The sequence below is a fragment of the Lates calcarifer genome, linkage group LG12 (genome assembly GCF_001640805.2).
Source record: "Lates calcarifer isolate ASB-BC8 linkage group LG12, TLL_Latcal_v3, whole genome shotgun sequence".
NCBI classification, from domain to species: Eukaryota; Metazoa; Chordata; class Actinopteri; family Centropomidae; genus Lates; species Lates calcarifer.
Window position 1 is genome coordinate 16,593,825 of NC_066844.1, and position 21,528 is coordinate 16,615,352.

The 21,528-nt window shown below is 39.7% G+C and overlaps 3 protein-coding genes across 3 annotated transcripts in view; 1 reads left to right on the top strand and 2 right to left on the bottom strand.

Annotated features, from left to right (window-relative positions):
* The first annotated feature begins 637 nt into the window (after positions 1-637).
* Positions 638-2,875, top strand: thoc7 (THO complex 7). The gene is made up of 8 exons (XM_018700223.2): positions 638-695; positions 963-1,083; positions 1,197-1,324; positions 1,577-1,663; positions 2,123-2,180; positions 2,281-2,347; positions 2,454-2,523; positions 2,703-2,875. The coding sequence occupies exons 1-8, from the start codon at positions 677-679 to the stop codon at positions 2,762-2,764; spliced, it is 612 nt and encodes a 203-aa protein (XP_018555739.1). The 5' UTR covers positions 638-676; the 3' UTR covers positions 2,765-2,875.
* Positions 2,876-3,377: 502 nt separating this feature from the next.
* LOC108899664 (interferon-induced GTP-binding protein Mx) overlaps positions 3,378-21,528 on the bottom strand; it is a 34,319-nt gene continuing 16,168 nt past the window's right edge. Inside the window, 13 exon segments of the mRNA XM_051074677.1 lie at positions 3,378-4,461; positions 4,574-4,825; positions 5,140-5,216; positions 5,331-5,489; positions 5,565-5,706; positions 5,799-5,921; positions 6,018-6,077; positions 6,079-6,097; positions 6,216-6,414; positions 6,511-6,649; positions 6,901-6,960; positions 6,962-7,056; positions 7,157-7,294. Coding sequence (XP_050930634.1) covers positions 4,237-4,461; positions 4,574-4,825; positions 5,140-5,216; positions 5,331-5,489; positions 5,565-5,706; positions 5,799-5,921; positions 6,018-6,077; positions 6,079-6,097; positions 6,216-6,414; positions 6,511-6,649; positions 6,901-6,960; positions 6,962-7,056; positions 7,157-7,294 — 1,688 coding nt within the window. The 3' untranslated portion in view covers positions 3,378-4,236.
* On the bottom strand, positions 10,092-18,146 carry LOC108899663 (interferon-induced GTP-binding protein Mx-like). Its single transcript, XM_051074680.1, is given in 15 exon segments — positions 10,092-10,591; positions 10,710-10,865; positions 10,960-11,142; positions 11,269-11,345; positions 11,449-11,607; positions 11,699-11,840; positions 11,929-12,066; positions 12,160-12,238; positions 12,364-12,464; positions 12,467-12,564; positions 12,651-12,789; positions 13,403-13,557; positions 13,695-13,832; positions 14,864-15,069; positions 18,031-18,146. Coding segments are annotated over 15 exon segments (2,022 nt in total). The 5' UTR covers positions 18,057-18,146; the 3' UTR covers positions 10,092-10,366.

Sequence of the window (21,528 nt, forward strand, 5' to 3'; positions counted from 1 at the left end):
CAGGTGTGACTTTTGTGCATTTGTCTAGAAAAGCATCTCCTTCTTATTTATCAGTGTACTTTTTCCAGGATGTTTTGACCTGGGGTCCCTCTGTGTGGTTTCTTTTATTTTGAGAACAACTCAGTCTAACAGATAACAGAATCCAATTTGTAATGATTTGATGACGGTTCGCACGTAGAAACAAAAAGTAATTATAGATAGAGATGAAACGGCTCCAAGAATACCTTCAACAATATACAAACAACAACTAATATTACAGGCACAATGTCACGACTTTAACTTTAAATAATCATTAAATGGTCCACCCTATCATCATAGGCGCTAATAAGTAATGATGATGATAACTAATAATGACTGTGAATTGTATTTTCAAGCCCTCGGAGGTGTTAATAAAAGACAAACTAAATTGCCTTCTGTCTCAGATGCTTAGATTATTTTATTTAATCTATGATTTGTGTGAAATATATTGTCGTGAATGTTTTTGGTCCCTTTTTTTCTTGTATATTTTCTCTATGAATTTGTTCGTTCAATTGTTATATTAACATTACCCAAGTTTAACTGTTCTATTTCCTTGAATAAAGGTTTTTAGAAAAACAATCTCCGACCAATCACCAGCGTCGGTTTGCTTTGTCCACTTCCTGTTTTTCGATAAAGTTTAAACTAGCTGGATACAGACATGGGTGCTGTTACAGATGGTAAGCTACTGTTTAATTCATTGATTTCGACCCTCTGGTAAAAGCCATGAGTAGAAATGTGTGCCAGAGTTTTTAATGTACTCATATGGGCCCAGTTGTACTGGAAAAAACTGATTCATATCACAAACAGAAGTCGTACCATGCTTTCAAAACAGCTAATATAATAACAGCAGCCATGTTAGCTAGCTAACAGTTAGCTAAGGCGGCTTTTTAAATTTACCTGCTTTGTCTGAAAGATCTCGATCTCCTCTTTCGGCCCTATCCTAGATGAAGTTATTCGGAAACGTCTTCTTATTGACGGGGACGGAGCTGGTGATGACCGCCGAATCAATGTCCTGTTGAAGAGTTTCACCAAATGGTGCAACTCTCCTGCGACCCCGGAGGAGGGGTAAGTGAGCTCCACAGACCTCAGTCTTGGACTTTGTCGTCAAGTATTTCGATACAATTGTGGTGAAGAACTGCTTTGCTTTGACTCACCAACCGCTTTGCATTTCTGTGAAGCTTTACGCAGTATCAGAGGATGTTGGGCACACTGGCCCAGTGCGAGTTCTCCATGGGGAAGACGTTGATGGTTTATGACATGAATCTTCGGGAAATGGAGAATTATGAGAAAATCTACACTAACATAGGTAAGAAAAGGGGATTTGCTGACGCTGACCAGGAATATTTACAACCCCAGCCCCCATTAATTAAATTTATACACAAACTGTTGATAACTCATCAGCTATATATTCTCTTATGTAACATTCCTTGCATTTTATACTTAGCTTTTACTTGTAGCAACTAGAAGAGCTGGGTTACCACAAAAAAACAACTCATGAGTTTGTGTTTCAAAGGTATTACATCATTACTTAATTAACAGCTTTTTGTCCACACTCTAGAACAAAACATCACGTCAGCACACGAGAAGATAGCAGAGTGCAAAAAGGAAATTCAGAGGGCAAAGAGGATACGAAAAAATCGCCAAGGTAAGAATATTTTCAAGGTGTAGACCGTTATTGTATTCACAGGAGATTGAACTAGTGCTTTTCTTAAATGCTGAGGTCAAGTTGACCCCACCATGTGAAGGTAATATATTATAGAACAAATTTCCTTTTGGAGGATAGTAAAACATGGCTTGCATGGTATTTCATGTTGCAGAATCTTTATTGTAACTTATGAAACATTGCTCAAAAATGCTATGTCATATGTTATATACAGATATATAAATCTAATATTGAAAATGCATCAGCAACATGATCAAATCAGTTCTTAGCGGTAATAGCAGTTAAAGGTGAAGAAGTTGTTTCTGTTATTTTAAAATGGAAATGGAGAAATTGTAATTAGACCATATATTTGTGAGTCCTCAAGAAGTAAATACTGTTAAGCAGCTTCTATTTTAGTGTGGTAGTATGGGTTTTTACACCCTCTCTTTCTTTACTTTTCAGAGTACGATGCTTTAGCTAAGGTTATCCAGCAACATCCTGACCGGCATGAAACACTCAAGTAAGTCAGCCCATGTCTTCTCTTCCGTCATAACAGTTTCACAGTTTTGTCTTTCATGATAATCAGATTACATGCTTAATTTTGCTTTGTTAACTTACAGACAGTTGGAGGCGCTTGATAAAGAACTCCAGCAACTGTCTCACATCAAGGAGAATGTGGATGCAAAGGTAAAACCAGATATACTTTTCATCTCCTTTATATGAACCCACAATGACCTGAGTCATTAGTAGTGTTTTATTTTAATTCTTTTAATCTCCCTTTTGTGCCACTTAGTTGGAGCTGAGGAAGAAGCAGTTCCATGTGTTACTCAGTACCATACAGGAACTACAGCAGACCCTTGAGAGTGAGTAAACAAGGACATTTTTGGGTGCCACGTTTGCAGTGTTTGTGTTTTTTGATGTCCCTTTGTCATGTTCTTTACTCTCAACAGCTGTTGCACTGTAAACCAGGAAATGATTCATCTGTAAAGGTTAGAAAAAGCAGAGGTCCCCATGCCTCGCTAATCATTTCTGTCTTTCTTAGATGACGAAAAATCTGACAATGACGACAACAATCAGGAAAGCCCTGCAGAGAATGGCGAATGAATACGTGGAGATCCTGACAAGAATAGATGAAGTCAACCATTTCTTAATGATTTAGTTTTTTTGTCAAAGAATGCTTTTTGTATGTATTGTTGAATAAAGTTGGCATGTCTATATCTGTCTTTTTCAGTTTATTTATCATAAGTGCCTCTTTTTATTTAGAATGAGGACTTCATGATGGAAATACAAGAGGGATACAAGTTACTGAAGTATTAATGGTTATCAGAGAAACTGTATGTCTTATCTATCCACTATTGGTAGACCGTTCTTAGGCAGGAAGTTGGGACTAAATCAACTCTGTATTTACATCACTGATGCAGTCCCTTAATTGTAGAAGGTGGAAGACCACATTTGCTTATTAATGACAGAGTGAAAGAGGTTATGGTTATGAACTTGGTTAGAATATCTGTATAAGCTGTTACAAGGGTTACATTACAACTACTGCGGTTTGCCGTCAAGCTGGGGTTTTGTCTTTACAATTTCCTCTGCAAAACCACAAGGGGGAGCTAAAGTATAGTCATGAGTAAGTTTGATGTCCAAAGTTTACCACATCTATCAAGAGCCCAAAGGTAGAAGACAGTGCTAAGCAGCAACAATATGATAGACTGAAACGAAATAATTGATATCTACTGTTTTATTTGTAAAAACATGAAGCAGGGCAGGTTAGGAGACCAATTTATGTTGTATCGTTTTTCATTTTAGTGGCTATAAGTGAGTTATATCTTTAAAATGTACTAAAAAGCACAATGTGCAATGGGATGATTGTAGTGTGGAAATGACAGAGTCATCACCCAAATGTCCAGCTCCTCTCAGCTTTATGGAGGTTTACAATGAACACTGTACAACATAAACATTGAACGGAGGCTATATGGTGAACAGAGTGGAGTGTTTAGCAGCTTAAAAGCCAGATATTTCCCTCAGAACTTAAAAACAGAGAGACAGTGAATATCGGACTTATATTTGGCCGGGTGGCCTGAACCACAAGTCCAAATGAGTTCCTCATTTCAATTTATAAAATAATGTAATACATCACTGTGCTCACAACTTTCCCAACAGAACTGACTGAACAGACTGTTCAATTGAGTAGTATTACCTATAAAAGCAAGCTGGATTAGCCAAATGAGAAGCTATCAATTTGAGGCATATCTTTTCTTTATCTAAACAAACACAGTATATTTTAACAAATACAAACATGGTGCATTTGGACATATTCTTAGTCTGTAGAGAGCATTCTAAACACTGTTTAATGAATAATAGGCTGTGAATTACCTTTTTTGAGTGGCAATAGGAGTGCCAGTTGCAGTACACTTAAGAACACCAATTTAACAACAATGACTTGTTCTGACTTGGTTGTCACATTTAAAGTAAATCTATTCATTCTACACTGGACACAGTAAAGAAAAAATAATAGTATAATATGATTGTACTGTATGACAGCAGTGCAGTGGACTCATGCTGTTAGGCCTCGACCTCCTCTAGAACTCCACCAGGTATGCGCGGGCCTTCATGAGGCGATTGAGGCGACTCTGCAAAGCAGCCCTCTTGTGGCCAATGTCAAAGTCCTCCTTCAGCAAGAACTCCACATTCTCTTTATCCTGGAGCATCTGCAGCATCTCCCTCTGCAGCTGGACAGCAGACTCCTGCAACATCTGGTAGCGAATCACCATCGGGATCTGGTCAGCCAGACGCTGGCTGGCAATCTGAAGGAGGTAATAGAAAGAAAGGTTTGTCAGGCAAGAGCAGTTACTGAAAAAAACAGAACCTCTGTCTAAACCTTACTGTTGTGAATCTTCACTCTAAATTTAAACTTACGCTGTAATAAGATTTAAGGTGTAACATCAGCTCCTGAAGTGTCGCATGGTTATCCATGCAGTGCACAATGCTCCTTTTTGTATTGAATTTTGGACATTTCAGTTCGTCCTCATCCTCCTCTCTCTTTCTGTCACTCAAACTGCTGCTGTAGGTTCTGTCCTGGGAGTAAACGATCATCTCCATCTTGAACTGGGTTCTCAGTGTGGACTCTGCGGTGGATTCTTTTTCTTGCTTTATGGCTTCGATCTTTGTCTGGAAAATGAGATTTTGGTCAGACTGAACAGTGCCAAAAATGATGCAAATACTGTAATTTCCGGACCATTGAGTGCACCTGAATATAAGCTGCACCCACTAAATTTAAAAAGAAAAAAAAAGTACGTATACAGGCCGCACTTGTCTATAAGCCGCAGGTGTCTAAATGTTTTTGCGGCATGAAGCTCGTTAGCCTGTAAAAATCTATAAATTAGCCGCATCATTGTTTATGCCGCAAGGTTCAAAGCGTGTGAAAAAAGTAGCGGCTTATAGTCCGGAAATTACGTTACATTCAATTTTGACAGCTAAAATACCTTGGCTGTTTTCATGAGATTAGGAAATCCAATGAAGCTACTGTGGGCCAGCTGTACGAAAGCCTTTCTAACAGCATCTGGTGGAAATTGAAATATAACAATCAGCATCTTCATTTTTACATTTTTACGTCCCTTCAGAATCTCAACAAATACAGAAAAACACAGTTAATGTCACATATTCAATCATGTACCTCCAATATCCTTGAGTTTCTTGACAGCTGGTTCTTCCAGCTGTTTGATCTGCTCCTTGACCATGACCTCAAAGGTCTTGTAGTTGATGAAACCTGGCAGCTCTCTCCCACGGTACCTCTCTTCATACTCCTCCACCTCTCTATCAATTCTTCTGTTAACTGAGAAAACACCAACATATAATTCAGACTCCCGCTGATGGACAGCTGTACACCAGACCAAAATGAAACACTCACAGTTTTGTCCCGAATGGTCCAGCTGGCTGTACCACTTCCCAAACTCTCTTCTGAGTGTGGAAAAGACATTGAGTTTGTCTCCACACTGGAGCTCCTCTCCTGCAGCCAGATTGATGGCGTCTTGGGTGAATGCTGTCACTTTCTAGAGGAAACATGACAGCGGGGACAGCTGTTTAAAATGTTTATTAAACAAATCTTAATATTGGTGGTCTTAGGTAACGTAAGGAAGCTTACATCAATGAGGTAGACGAGTCTCTCAGCTGCATCAGTTGGCGGCCCATTGCCATATCTCTCCATCTCTGCCTGAGTCTGTGCTAGTTTCTCTTCTATCTGCTCTTCTAGTCGAGGCAGAGATCTCTGAAAAACACAGCAGAGGTCAAACCTTTGATACCTATGGTCATAATCATTATTTATGCAATAAATTGTTGAGGTAAAGCAATACTAAAAATTCACCTCAATGTGATGCACCAGCTCAAGTGTGAGCTTCTCAGCCAGTTTAGGAACGGTGGCATGGACCGTCATTGTAGAGAGTGCTACGGCAAGAAGAAAAAACTACTGAGTACATGTGATGTGAGGTGTAAAAAGCCAATCACAACAGTGACATTTCACTGATAAAATATTTGTTGAAACTACCAAGAAGAATGAACTTACTGGAAATGAACATGATCTTGGAAGAAGGCTTTCTCTCTTTCCATTGCTTCAGTCAGAGACACCTTCTCTGTGATCTCTTTCTGACCCCTGCACTTGACGATCATGTAGCCCTTCTTCAGGTGGATGACCTCATTATGAACAATGTCAACCACTGTCTCTTCTGTGCCTTTGTCCACCAGATCAGGCTTGGTCAAGATACCTGACAAAGAGGAGAGACAGACATACAGACAAGTGAGCTGCCTAAAAGGCAAGTCATCTGAAAATGTGGATCTTTTCTAAAATCCTGTCTATCTACCCAAAGTCCTCTCTCCATCAGGATCCACCTCCTGTGCCATCTTCAAAGCCTCTGTGGTTGCTATGTCCACGTTGCATGGAACAACCACCAGGCTGATGGTTTCTTGTCTTTTGATGAACTTCTGGATCAGTCTCTTTATCTGAAAGTATCAATTCATATTGAGCATCAAGTTATGAGTCGTACAACATTGAAATCACAGTGTTGCTGTTTTAATAACATGATGAATTGATATTACAGGAATAAAAATCTACAGCTTTGCTAACAAGTGTTCAAAGATTTGCATGGTAGTCTTATTGGCTTTTTGACCTGAGGGTCTTCCTGGTGGAAAGGTCAATACGAGAAGTCATTTATGAGATGTTGTGTAGGGATGGGAAACAGGGCAGAGCATACCTGTTCTCCAATATTCTCTGGTTGTCCTTTTACAGCCACCCTGGCGATGCCAGGCAAGTCTAATGAGTGTCAGATCTGGAACATCAGGAGAGGCGATCTCCAGACTGATCAGGTCGTCACTGATCCCCACACCAACCCCAGCCATTTCATCCTGAGCTGTAGAGAGAAGATATATGTTACACAAAAACCTTAAAAAACTTTCAGTGGCTCTTTCAATACTTGGATTTTGTTAGTGACATTAAAGAACGCTGTATACCTTCTCGAATCTTTTTCTCCACATGCGCAGGATCTTCTATCTCTTCCTCGTGGTCCTGGTAGCTTATTTTTCCGTACCACTCCTCTCCTTCTTTCTTTCTCTTCATCTTCAGTTCGAGAGGACATCTTGTCACAATGCCTGAAGTGATGGTGACAGAGGGAAAAACATTCAAGGTGAAATCCACTGTACTTGGAACTTGTACTTGAAATTAGCAGCAACATGATCCAGTGATAATAAATATTCAAGAGAAGTCTAACAACAATGCCAGTATTTTCATGGCAAGATCAACACCCCAAATGTAAACAGGACACTCTCTAGTGTGGATTCGTATGTTTGCTTGTCTGAGATATAGGGCCTGATAATTTGTACAAAGCCAGCAGACAGTTACAATGCAATGCCATGCAATTTTCACTGGGTGGTAGTCTTTTCTCCAGTACCACCAGCAGGTTGACATTTTTGGTTCAGCGTGAAATGTCTCCGTAACTAACAGATGAATTACCCTGAAATTTGCATTCATGCAAACATCCATGCTCCAAACTCCAACATAACATTACATCTGGAAAGGATCAATATAATTTTGTGAGTAGTTATTAGCATGTTAATATGCTTAGCATTAAACCCAAAGTACCTACCTTCAAGTACAGCCTAAAAGAGCCATTAGCATGGCTGTGGACTCTTTAATTTTTGTGTTTACAACCAAGTGCAACAACATGAATGCCTTCAAAGCGAGACAGTCTGAAACTGTATGCTGTTATCCCCAAAAACTCACAAAAGTCACAGTGCTAATGCAGTCATTTGGAACAGGCTGGTTGGATGATACACCTTACAGCCCTGTTTGTGTCAAGCATACTGAATGATGACCAGGGACAGGATTCTGTCATTCTGCATATCATATTTCCTGGCAGCGACCTACCTATAAAGCACTACAGCGAATTTTGTAAAGCTGTAATTATTGTCTCCTTGTGGCATTTAGATTGCCTGGAAAGTTTTGTTGTAACCTCCACTTCCTGTTCATATACTGCAGACCACATGCTGTACAACCAGTCATACAGGTTTTAATTGCCGTCTCAGATGATATTAGTGTCCTGCTCACAATAATGAAAAGTTACATAAGACCAAAAAAAATAAATAAATAATAAAAAAAATAAATAAATAATAAAAAAAAGCTTTATCAATTTATGAGTTAATCACAATTAAAGGGTAGCTCCATCCCCTAATTCTACCAGGACCCTCCCTCTCTGAGCATATTTGCAACAGAGGGCTAGGAGGGCACCAGCGTGGGAGAGGCTAGGGATCTCCATTGAACACCAGTTTCATTTCCACCGAAGTAGCCACATTTAAGCCATACAGTCTATTGTGCTCAAGTTTTGCTGGTGTGATTGCGTATACAGTACAAAAATCAATTATGGTTTAATTACTCTTTAGGCCAATACAATTCATCCTGCGACACATTTGGCACAAAACCCAAATAACTGCGTGGTCATCAGTGAATATAACTCACCACTTCCTCTTGGCAGAGCCACCCCTGACAGCGCCTCCAGCACAGAGCTCTTCCCCGAGCTTTGGTCTCCTATCACGGCGATAGCAGGCAGCGCCAGGTCCTTCTCCACACCGAGAGAGCGAAGAGAGTCTATGAGGTCAATGCAGGGACGCACCTTCTCCTCATACTGTTGGTTCAGGGTGTTCATGGTGATGACTTCTCGTCAACTGTTGAAGAAATACCGTTTAATGAAGAAATAAACCCGCCGGATAAAGGTTTGTTGAGATGAGCTCTGTCTGTCACAACCGAAGCCTCAGTGTGACTGATGCAAACTGCCGGCCGGTATTTCAGTGATGAGGATCGGGAAACTGAAAGTTGGGTTTCGTTTCCTTAACTTTCGTTTCTTTAGCTGTTATTGAGACAAACGCTTACGGGGCGGATGCTGCACATACATCCCTGTACTAGGTGAAGAGATTCATTTAGTCTCCATTTAAACGATATGAACGGGATGATTCGACATCTCATCGAGACAACGATGAATGCAGCAGCACAGGTCCAGTGTCTGCAGACGTGGCTTAAGTTTGTCAAAGGCAAAGGAGACACAAATAACTGATCATTTTTACTTACCACTGTTACAGAAAATCAAAAATTGTATGGTGTTCACTATTAGGTGAAGAGTTTATTAATACCCACGGGGAAATTCATGAGCCACCCATTAATATAAATACATCAAGCCCCACCTTTACCTACTGCAACTTTGGAGTGATGTAGCCTACACATTACTGCATATTGCATAATTGTAATCAAATGATCGAGGCTACATTATTCTGGATTCAGTCATTCTGCATGATGTGTGTACTTTTACTTACACCATGTTCTGATGCTGGTACCTCTGTATTTCCCTTGTACGTCTGGATCGGGTGTGCAGGCATGTAGGGTCACAGTGGTTAAGAAGGAGTTTTGTCCTGCTTAAAAACACACAATACACATGTGCACATATGTATTACACAATTTTGTTCTGCATGTGTGAGCAGAGCAGAGTTGTGAGGTAGATATCATGGATAAAATATATTGTTTAAGAATTAAATATTTTGAACATGATAAAGATATGTTTTTTTCTGACACATTTATATGGACCTCCTGTGTTTATGCATTATAATACCAACCTTGCCAAAATTGCAACAGGGGACTAATTAAACAAAACAAAACAAACAAACACCAATATCACTGAGAAAGAAGAAAAACAAATTAGCCAGGTGCAGGTGCTCTCTTCCTGTCTTTGCCTATAACTCAGCTTTAAAATGATGTGGTGTGGCATGTGGCCAAGTAACTGGCAATCCAACATGGCTGCCACACAAAACATGGCCTCTGATGTGGACACTAGTGCTGTCAATCCACACTTGCCAGCCTGAGAGGTCTTTAGGAGGAAAACCAAATGAAAATCACAACAAAAAATCATGTTATGTCATACCCATGGTAACAGGTATGGTTTTATTACTCTGCAAGAGAACAGGAAATGAATAAGCAAGTACTGTGACTATACATTTAACCCATTTCTATATCAAGACAATGTGGCTCTGATAGTTAGTAGTACAATAGTAATAATTTAAACAGGATGATGGACATAAACAGTACAAGGCACTCATTTCCTCAGGCCAGTAACACAACTGTACTGTATTTGAGAAATGAAAGTGGTACAGTGGACTCATGCTGTTAGGCCTCGACCTCCTCTAGAACTCCACCAGGTATGCGCGGGCCTTCATGAGGCGTTTGAGGCGACTCTGCAAAGCAGCCCTCTTGCTGCCAGTGTCAAAGTCCTCCTTCAACAAGAACTCCACATTCTCTTTATCCTGGAGCATCTGCAGCATCTCCCTCTGCAGCTGGACAGCAGACTCCTGCAACATCTGGTAGCGAATCACCATCGGGATCTGGTCAGCCAGACGCTGGCTGGCAATCTGAAGGAGGAAATAGAAAAGTTTGACAGAGGTTGGTCAAAGTTGGGCAGATATTGTAAAATCATGGACACCGTATTGTCCTTTTATTCATGAATCATCCCTCTAAATTAAAACTTACTTTGTAATAGGACTTCAGATGCAAGTTCAGCTGCTGAAATGTTGCATGACAATCCACGGTGTAAGTGTTGATATGTTCATCAAATAGAAAGGTTTTACTTTCATAATTATCATCCGTGTTCAACTCTCTGTCGCTGTCACTGCTGTAGTAGGAGACCTGGAAGTAAACAATGAAAAAACAACAGACCCTCTATTTAAACCTTACTGTCACTGTTTTTGCTCATGAATCTTTGCTTTAAATTAAAACTCACTGGAGAAGCTGTCAAAATACTCTCCTTGGATGCTTTCATCTCCTCCTCCTCTCTCTTTCTGTCATTCAAACTGCTGCTGTAGGTTCTGTCCTGGGAGTAAACCATCATCTCCATCTTGAACTGGGTTCTCAGCATGGACTCTGTGGTGGACTCTTTTTCTTGCTTTATGGCTTCGATCTTTGCCTGTAAAATCAGATTTTGGTCTGACTGAACAGTGCCTGTTTTTTTTTTTTTAGCATTTTTATTGGACAATTTGTTAGTGTCTTAAATTATAAGAATGTCTGTATCAGATTCATAGATGATGATCACCTTAGCGGTTTTCATGAGGTTAGGAAATCCAATGAAGTTACAGCGGGCCAGCTGTATGAAAGCCTTCCTAACAGCATCTGGAGGAAAGGAAAATGCATGACCTTCTGTAAAGTTTGGTGGAAATCTGGAAAAATGTGAGGGAAATACAACACAGTAACTGTCACATATTCAATCATGTACCTCCAATATCCTTGAGTTTCTGGACAGCTGGTTCTTCCAGCTGTTTGATCTGCTCCTTGACCATGACCTCAAAGGTCTTGTAGTTGATGAAACCTGGCAGCTCTCTCCCACGGTACTTCTCTTCATACTCCTCCACCTCTCTATCAATTCTTTTCTTAACTGAGACACAAAAACTTTGATCACAGAATCCTGCTGGCATGAGAATAACCCACTGTTTTTGGACAACTGTAGACCAAAATGAAACACTCACAGTTTTGTCCCGAATGGTCCAAATGGATGTTCCACCTCCCAAACTCTCTTCTGAGTGTGGAAAAGACATTGAGTTTGTCTCCACACTTGAGCTCCTCTCCTGCAGCCAGATTGATGGCGTCTTGGGTGAATGCTGTCACTTTCTGGGGGACACATGTGACAGCTGTCACACCTGTTTACAAGTGGTTTATGTTCATTAAACAAATATTCATATTGTTGGTCTTAGGTAGCGTGAGTGAGCTCACATCAATGAGGATAGACGAGTCTCTCAGCTGCATCAGTTGGCGGCCCATTGCCATATTTCTCCATCTCTGCCTGAGTCTGTGCTAGTTTCTCCTCTATCTGCTCTTCTAGTCGAGGCAGAGATCTCTGAAAAATCACACAGCAGAGGTCAAACAAACAAATTGAAATTACATTAAATTACTTACAATAAACTGTTATGGTGATAGAGTAACAACTCACCTCAATGTGATGCACCAACTCAAGTGTGAGCTTCTCAGCCAGTTTAGAAACAGTGGCATGACCGTCATTGTAGAGAGTGCTACGGCAAGAAAAAAAAACCAAAAACTACTGAGTACATGTGATGTGAGGTGTAAGAAAACCCAATCACAACAATGATACTTCCACCAAAATATTTGTTTAAATTACCTGAGATAATGAACTTACTGGAAATGAACATGATCTTGGAAGAAGGCTTTCTCTCTTTCCACTGCTTCAATCAGAGACACCTTCTCTGTGATCTCTTTCTGACCCCTGCACTTGCACGATCATGTAGCCCTTCTTTCAGGTGGATGACCTCATTATGGACAATGTCAACCACTTTCTCTTCTGTGCCTTTGTCCACCAGATCAGGCTTGGTCAAGATACCTGAGAGAGAGAGAAAGAGAGTGAACTACCTGAGACTTGATTGACTTACGCAAGAGAGGTTTGAATCACTTCTTAAATCTATTTACCCAAAGTCCTCTCTCCATCAGGATCCACCTCCTGTGCCATCTTCAAAGCCTCTGTGGTTGCTATGTCCACGTTGCATGGAACAACCACCAGGCTGATGGTTTTTTGTTTTCTGATGAATTTCTGGATCAGTCTCTTTATCTGAAGATTTAATATTGCTTCAAGTTGTACACTATTATTATTTTAGGTTCTGTTATAATCACACATTGAGAGATCAAAGATTAAATGAGTGCATGGTTGTGAGTTACAGGATGGAATAACACTATTACAATATATTGCCTATGGCATTATAATAAAGATGATTATATAATGTGAGAGAAATCCCCTGAAAACCATTTTCAACATTTGCTTCTTATTATGAGCAATGGAGTCCCTCATGCAACATCCAACATTGATACTATTTATGGTATCAATAATTTGATTGATTTGATTTCACTCATTACCTTAGCTTACCTAATGATCTTATCTGGCTTCAAATTGCCTTCACAAGCATGGGTGATTCACAGGAAACAAAGTATGCATTTAATCCAGTGAGGGTTTCTTTTCACTGAAAAGTGGAAGTTTTCAGTATCTTGCTATGGGCTATAATGTTGGACAAGTGGAAACCTTGATTTGTTTGTGGAGCTAGATGAAGTCACCTAAAGTTATTAGGATTCATTCTCTGAGGATCACAACTGTATTAACTAGAGGGCATGGTCTTACATCCAATAGTTTACAAGATATTCATTCTGATCAGGAACCTGAACTAGCATACCTGATCTCCAATATTCTCTGGTTGTCCTTTTACAGCCACCCTGGCGATGCCAGGCAGATCAATAAGTGTCAGATCTGGAACATCAGGAGAGGCGATCTCCAGACTGATCAGGTCGTCACTGATCCCCACACCAACCCCGGCCATTTCATCCTGAGCTGGAGAGAGAGAGAGAACATGATGTTAACTACAACAGGAAAGAGGTGTCACCTAAATAACTTCAATTGCTCCATCAGTACTTGTGTTTTGTTTTGAGACAATCAAAATGCTGTTGTTCAGTTTTGATGGACTGTACCTTCTTCAATCTTTTTCTCTACATCTGCAGGGATGTCTATCTCTTCCTCGTGGTCCTGGTAGCTTATCTTCCCATACCACTCCTCTCCTTCTTTCTTTCTCTTCATCTTCATTTCGAGAGGACATCTTGTCACAATGCCTGAATTAATGAAGAGTGAGAACAAGTCAAGGGACAATTGAAACCCAGTGCACTTGGGGAACTTTTTGAAAAGCAACTGGAAATCTCAGCTATCACAAAAATCGTATAATCGTTTGGATAAAATCTTTATTGAACGAAAAGCACAGGACTAATCTCAATACTGGTCATAACTCAGGTTTATAATACTTCAAATTTGGAGAAAGTTGGTCAATCCAAAACTTTCTACCATATTTATCTCCACTGCTAAAGTTCTTTACAAAACATTAAGAATGTAGAATTATGCTGTTGTTTAAAGCTAGAGTTAGTTCTACAAACTGACTGACAAAACTGTAGCAAGCAGGCAAACTGTGTCATCATCTTGATAACAAAAGTGAAACTAACTCTTATCTGATAATATCCTCCTGTGCAAAGTACAGTGCTGAGGCAACCTCTGCTGTGAATTGGTGCCATATAAATAAAACTGACTTGACTTGACTATGTAGTCGCTTTTAGCTGTTTAGTCAGTGGGCTGTACATTCATTTTTGATGACATCTAGTTGATCCTTTAGATTATGGATGGACTTAATGCAAGTCTCTTGTGCATTATAATATTTAACATCTGCAGGTAGAGATGAAAGCAACCACTCATGACACCACACAACATAGTTTAGTTTTAAGAATTCCCCATACCAACTCTGAACTGAACAGAAGTGGAGAAATCTGTTTTAGTACACACCTTATTACTGAAATGAACTGCAAAACACACCAAAGTTAGTCACTTATTCCACTAAGGGACTTTTAAGTTCAACTTAATATTTTTGTGTTATTTGATATTTTTAGTAATATTTATGACTTCTGCATATGTTGTAATTGTGAGCTGCCAAGGAACTGCAAATCAAAATCAGCTTTAAGCTAACTCAGGTACAGTACATTAGATAGTAACATTTAATATTTTTTTGGTCCCTTGCAAATAAGATCATAATTAAACAACTGCAAATATTTAAGTGGCACATTTGGCACAAGTAAATAACTGTGCTGTGAATATAACTCACCACTTCCTCGTGGCAGAGCCACCCCAGACAGCGCCTCCAGCACAGAGCTCTTCCCTGAGCTTTGGTCTCCTATCACGGCGATAGCAGGCAGATCCAAGTCCTCCTCTACACCGAGAGAGCGAAGAGAGTCTATGAGGTCGATGCAGGGACGCACCTTCTCCTCATACTGTTGGTTCAGAGACGCCATGGTGAGGACTTCTTGTCTCCTGTAAAAATAAAATAGATATCAAATAAATATGGAAAGCTACGGAGTATTGTATTGCTTTCACTCACACACACTGCAGGTATCTCAGTGAACCAGAAAAACTGGGTGAATTAGGTTTCGTTTCTCTGGCATTTATCTTGGTGAGGTTAAATGGATTAGCACAAAGGTGCAAATGCCTCACCTGAGTAAATGCACTCAGGACATTCACGGGTCATCTTTCACTCAAAAATAATGGGGCGGTAGCGTAGTGCAGCAGTAGAAATAATGCACAACATCATTTGTGACATACTGTATGCAAGTACAACAAGGACCTGCACCAGCTATTTTTGTTAATTATATCACAGCTTATCCAACTCACCAGCTTTATTACTTTCATTATAAGATTAGAAAGGCAGTGTTTATCTTCTCAGTTGCATTCCTTATCTCACAAACAACTGTGCAAAGTAACAACATGTTAACATATATTATACATCATGACATGACAGAGGAGTTCATGTTTGATTCCACAACAATCTTGAATTGGAATATTTTTTGTTGTTGTTGCAAAAATAAACAGTTGTGTATTTACACTTGTTTTCTGTCTGTCCTTTCTCATTCATATGCACACATGCATGCTGACATAACTTGCCTGAAACCAGACTTTTTTTCTCAATTTTTTTCCGACACTGCACATTGTTTTTTCATTTTTACAAATCTGAGACAAACATGCACATTTAAAATAGATGTAACAGATTTGAAATGATATGTGTATATAACAGTAGTTATAAAGACAAGGAGGTAGAGTGCTGCTCTGTTTGAACCAACTACCTTTATTCTTTACAATTTCACCTGAGATTCTGCAGTCTTCCCTTCAGTGTGATGATTTGGGCAACACAATTTTAATGACAGAGCCACAGCAAAGCTTAAACCTATCATCTCAGCGATGATGACGTCATTACTGCTGTGGATCAATTTTCTCAGACAGTGCTGACTAGGTCCACAGTAATGATCATCTTCCCCATCTTAGTTAAGAGTATGGGTGGGTGCTGCATAAGTTCAAATCCACATTTGGTAGATGACTGCATGAAGGCTGAATTTGTGCTGGCTTGTAATTTTGAATTAACCGAAACAAAAATATCACAAAAGTTATATTGACTTCAGACTTTCTGCATAATCACTTAGGTTGAGTTAAAATGCATGTGCATGTAATGAGAGTTATTTAAGTCATTTCCTTCGCCATTAAGGCAATAAGAATACTGAATATGAAACTGAGAATATGGAATAAAAGTCTAAAATTATTTAGGAAACATGACTGTAATAAAAAGTCTCTGAATGTAATCAAATGTGGATACAAAATGTAATAATCTAACAAAGTTCCCTCAATTTTCCTTGATGACTGACTGTGCCAAAAACATAAAAATCTCCAAAGAAACAAAATGGTTATACAGCGTATAATATCATAATTAGAAAATATAATAATTCTGCAATTTCTTCTTGTTGTAAGTGTTATTCATACTAAAGAAGTCAATAACATTTTGATGACTTTAGTATGAATAACACTTACAACAAGACAACGATAAATGTAACAACTAGACTTTAGCAGGGTCTGCTGGGCCGGCCGTCTACACATCTGTATAACATGACCATTTAGCGGCCTGAACCAACAGTTTAAATTGTGTGTGAAAAGCTTCACAGTTAGCTCTGTTGTGGGGGGGTTTCATCGTGGGCAAAGGGGCTCCTCAACATGTTACCATAACTCGGGCCGCTGCTGTTTACTCACAGGTGGTACGTTGATCGCCGGAGCGGACGGCGTGCTCAAGTCGGCTTCCGTAGCCATTTTAACCGCCATTTCTCTTAACTGTTCTGCCGCCTTCCAAGCTTCGGCCGTACTATAGGTAACCTCCTCCCGCTTAATCTTGGAGAGATCCCTCAACGACATTTTCTCACAGTCCAGCAGCTGTTAGCCGTTGTTGGATGTTAGCGAGTGTTGTAGAGAGCAACTAAGCGAAGCCTGGTAATCATTTTTAACACCAACTGTAGCGTCCCTCAGTCATGAATCTACGAGGCGTTAGCTGGTTCCGCTGGTACGTTTATTTGTCAACTGAACACAGGCTACTGTGGGCCGTAGCCAACGCCAAAACAACAAAACACTGCGTGGTTTTACAGTCTATTCGACGGGCTGCCATCCTACACAACTGCCGCTTAGCTAACTCCCCGCTAAAACTAGCAGGGACGGTAACGACTCTCTGCCAATCACAGGTACGTTACCTCACACCAGTCACTGTCATAGGTGGCTGCGCTGACTGACAGGCTTCTCAGCCTCTAGACACAATCACACATTCACTGACCCCTGGAAAACTCAGTAACTGCAGGAGCAGTCCTATTTACCTTAATTGAACATAATACAATCTTGGCACAGTTACACTAAGGCATCACCCACAACATTCATCACCCAGTCTATTTCACTATTTTTATGCCTGTGTGCCAGTGATAGCTGTGGCCTGAGCCATTATGTTATCACGCATATGTATGTCCTCCTGAACATGATATCTCAGTAAGTCCTATCTCAGTAAGAGAATTTTGTGGTGGTCAAAGGTCAAAGGTCAAAGTCACCTCTCCAAACACATTTATGGCCAAAACTCATGAATTGACACACTAATTAACTGCAAATGCAAGGTATACTATTCTAGTTTCAAATAAAATGTGAATTGTGTGCTAATTATTTATTGTAGATCTGATGTGATAATATTCTTTCAGCCTTCCACAGGTCCAGCGTTTTCCCCTGCAGCTGATAGAAACCACCTGCTCTTTCAGCCACTGCAGCCATTACATGTCCCCCAACAAGCTCTTAGAACACTATGAAGATGCAAGTATTTGAAATTATCAAGTATATTAATGCTTATTTTAACCCTCTGTCCTCCAGGAAGTTATCTACAGAGCTATGTCAGAGTCTTGTGGATGTGCCCACTCCCAGTATCTTCACCTTGAACAGCAGCGGTGACTCCTCATCTGTTTCCTCCTCCTTATCCCTCCTCATCATCCTCCACAAGGCTTAAGCCCCTGACCTTTGACCTGTCCATTGCAGGGGAAAGGAGGAGAGAGAGAGAGAGAGAATTCCTTTAAGGTAATGAAGACAGAAATGAATTAATGAAATAAATAGGCAAAGAGATAAATATATCAGATAAAAAATAATGATTGTAACTTTATTTTTTCTTCCTGTCAATGTCAAATGTGCTTCACTGGCAAAACCAAACTTTACACACATGCACCTGATTTCATACACCAATGATTTGAAGTTTTAGGCTGAACTGATTGATCTATGTCATATTATCATTTATTGGAGTCCAGTGAAATAATGTTTACAAGCCTACTCCTCTAGGTTGAAGGCTGGTGATCTACATATTTATTATAGTCTAGATATAGCGTTAACATATCAATTTCAGAAAAAATACCAAAATGTTTATGGATGATGGTAAACAACAATGCCAAATGCATTTAAAACCCGCTGAAAAAATTAACTTAACAGGATTATTCATAAAGTTGCATCATTTTAATTTGGACTTTTACTGTAAAAAATAAAAAATAAAAATAAATGTCGTGGCAGCTCTGATGGGCCTGTTCGTATCTTGAAGACGATTTCTGTATCGCAGATGTTTTTATCGGATAAACCTGGTACCTGTATGTAACATTACAAGTCCCGAAAAGCATTTACGTTTACATTCTTTCGCCGTGTATTACAGTTTTAAATTATTAATGAAGATACCGCCACTGTGCCACGTGCGTAAAATGCGCACAGCAGCGCTCTCAATTTACAGATGCACATATCGATGATCATGCTGCTGCTCGGCAAACTTGGAGTTGGAGTAAACATCTAAAAGACCCTATTGAAATAAATGAGTTCGTTACTTTGATTACATGTCAACATGTTGAAAACGTCTGCACAGTTAAAGTTGACTCCATAAGAAGCCGTTCATAAAGACTGAGGCCAAACTTGCGGCAGACAGGTGTGACTGAGGACGCAGCCAGAGCTGCACATTTAATCACATTTAGATATGGACCTGATCTCAGGTCTTTTACAGGTTGATTGGATGAAACCCAGAGATGAGATGTGACTGTAAAAACACAGGTGAAGAAAACGGACGTCATGGATTCCATGGTTGCCATGTTTGTCTCCAGGCGCATCATATATAGTGTATGTACGATCTATCATTCAAAAACAAACAAAACCAACAGCGCTCAAGAAAAAGTTTGTACGAGTTTGACTCAAGGATTTTTTCAAAAGCCTCATCAAAAAACGCCTGAACCGAGGATTTATATCCTGAAAAGAACCAGAGACTCTCTGAGACCACCAACTGGCCAAACTTCCATCATGGAAAATGTGAGATTTGAACACTTTAAAAGTTTATAGTATTTTCTAAATGTATTTTACCGTCGAGACTTTGAGAACTCTCATAGTTGACCATGAACTCTGCCCCCACCCCGGGGGTTACATCTTATATAAAATATATTGAAGTAAAGCCAGATTCAACAAAAGAACTGTAGAAAACACTAACTGTTTAGATCTATGGGTCTGCGCCTGTTAAACACAGTGTAGGAGGTCATTAGTTTACTGCAATGATGCACACTCTTAGTATTGGACTTTATGGCCTCCATTAATCTCATGTTAAAATATTCAATATAAGCAATATCACTCATTTGTATCATCCAGCTCACAGCTGGCATAAATAGCAATATTGTGGATTTGAGTGGAGCCATTGGTATTATAAATTTGTTCCCAGCAGCTATGTGATACTAGATTTTCAGACATTATAAACATTTGTTATGATTTAACTCAAAATTCATTTGGAAGTATACAACTTTTAAGCACATCAACAACTGACAGGACACAGGGCCTTAAAGTGCTCCCTCTGTATCACCAAACCTGTCTTTAAGAGGGCCCCTGTTTCACTGTCTATTTTTAAGACTTTCATTGCTTCAGTTTTGTATTTCATGTTGCATATTCTCAAATTAATGAGTGTGATGTGTTATATAACTGCACAGTGTGAGATACAGGGTTAATGGGGGCCCAACATTGGATTTTTGGTCTAGGGCCTCGAGCAGTTTAATTCAACCAAGTTTTAGGGAACGATGAAGTAAAAAAGTCAGTGCTGGAAAGTTAATGAGTTCTTTTCTTCAAATACTGTACAATCATGAGGTTCTTTACTGGTTCTATTTTCTGCTACTTCATATTTGTACTCTGCTACATGTCAGAAGGAAATATTATATTTTTTTACAAAGTTACTCATTACTTTAATGTTACATTAATGTTATATTGTTTTCTGCCCAAAACATTTGATGAACATAGAAATTATGATTGCTTTTTAAAGACTGAACAACCCATTGTTATGTAAAGTATTTAAAATGAGCTGAACCTTTACCAACTTACAGAAAAATTCTTCTTACTCATTTATGCATCAGTGCTGATAAATAATAATTCAACATGTAATTATAAAACACTGATACCAGCCACTCAGCTGCTTAATAACTTTTCTTTTTGTCCCTTTTCTTTTACTTTAAATAAATTTTGCTGGTTAAAACTCCTGTAGCTTTACATTTTAATATGTGACTTGCTTTAACTTTAACTGAACTTGCAAAGCCTCATTCTAAAGTGTGTATTGTTGCAGTGTGATGTGCCCATCCACCTTCAAGAGCACAACTACTTCAGGAGCAGGAGAACCTCTGCACGCCATAGACCCACCCGCAACTGTCCATGCTGCAGGGACTCCGAGGTTAGACATCTGGATTTAAAGAAAGAAAAAAACTAAATTTTCACTCATTCACTGTTGGGCATTTCTATGAAGAGAAAAATTTAAGTTAATTTGTAGTATTGTCCTCTATAGTTCATCTGATGTAGCTCTTTCTCCTGTGAGATTGTAAAAAAAAAATGCTGTTAATAAGTATCAAGTCTTCCAGAGCCTGACATCCTCTCATGTGCTGCTGACCTTCCCCAGGGGCAGAATTCCACCCCACCGCCCCAACGCTCTGTCACCACCTCCAGACTTCCCCGGAAGAGGAAGCGGAGCACTGAACACCATCCTTCCGCACCTCCTGCTGAAGCCCCAGGGGAGTTGGATCCTGTCCAGAGGCCTCGGTCTCCGATCTCACCTGACAACCTGCCACCAGTCTCCACTCTGCCACCCAGGCCTCAGCCCTCCACTGCTGAACACCCGAGCAGTCCTCTGAGAATACACAACCGCTCTGTAGAAGAGTATCAGAAGCTCTATCACGAGGTGGTTTATGATATGCTCAGGTATGTTTGTGTTTTAAAAATTCTCACTCTTTCAGTCAGATCATTTTCACATTCATGAAATTATTCAAAAATCTCAGTTGTTCACTATCATTATTATTCAATTTCTCTTTCTTCCATCCCTCACAGGTACAAGAGTGGCCGGCCGCGTCCGTACAGTCTAGAGCTCGGACGTAGTATCAAGCAAAAACTCTG

What these genes read in the sequence shown, in the direction of transcription:
- thoc7 (XM_018700223.2), top strand. An exon ending in AGGAGAATGTGGATGCAAAG is followed by an intron (nt 2,348 to 2,453) that starts GTAAAACCAGAT and finishes TGTGCCACTTAG; the next exon opens with TTGGAGCTGAGGAAGAAGCA. An exon ending in ACTACAGCAGACCCTTGAGA is followed by an intron (nt 2,524 to 2,702) that starts GTGAGTAAACAA and finishes TGTCTTTCTTAG; the next exon opens with ATGACGAAAAATCTGACAAT.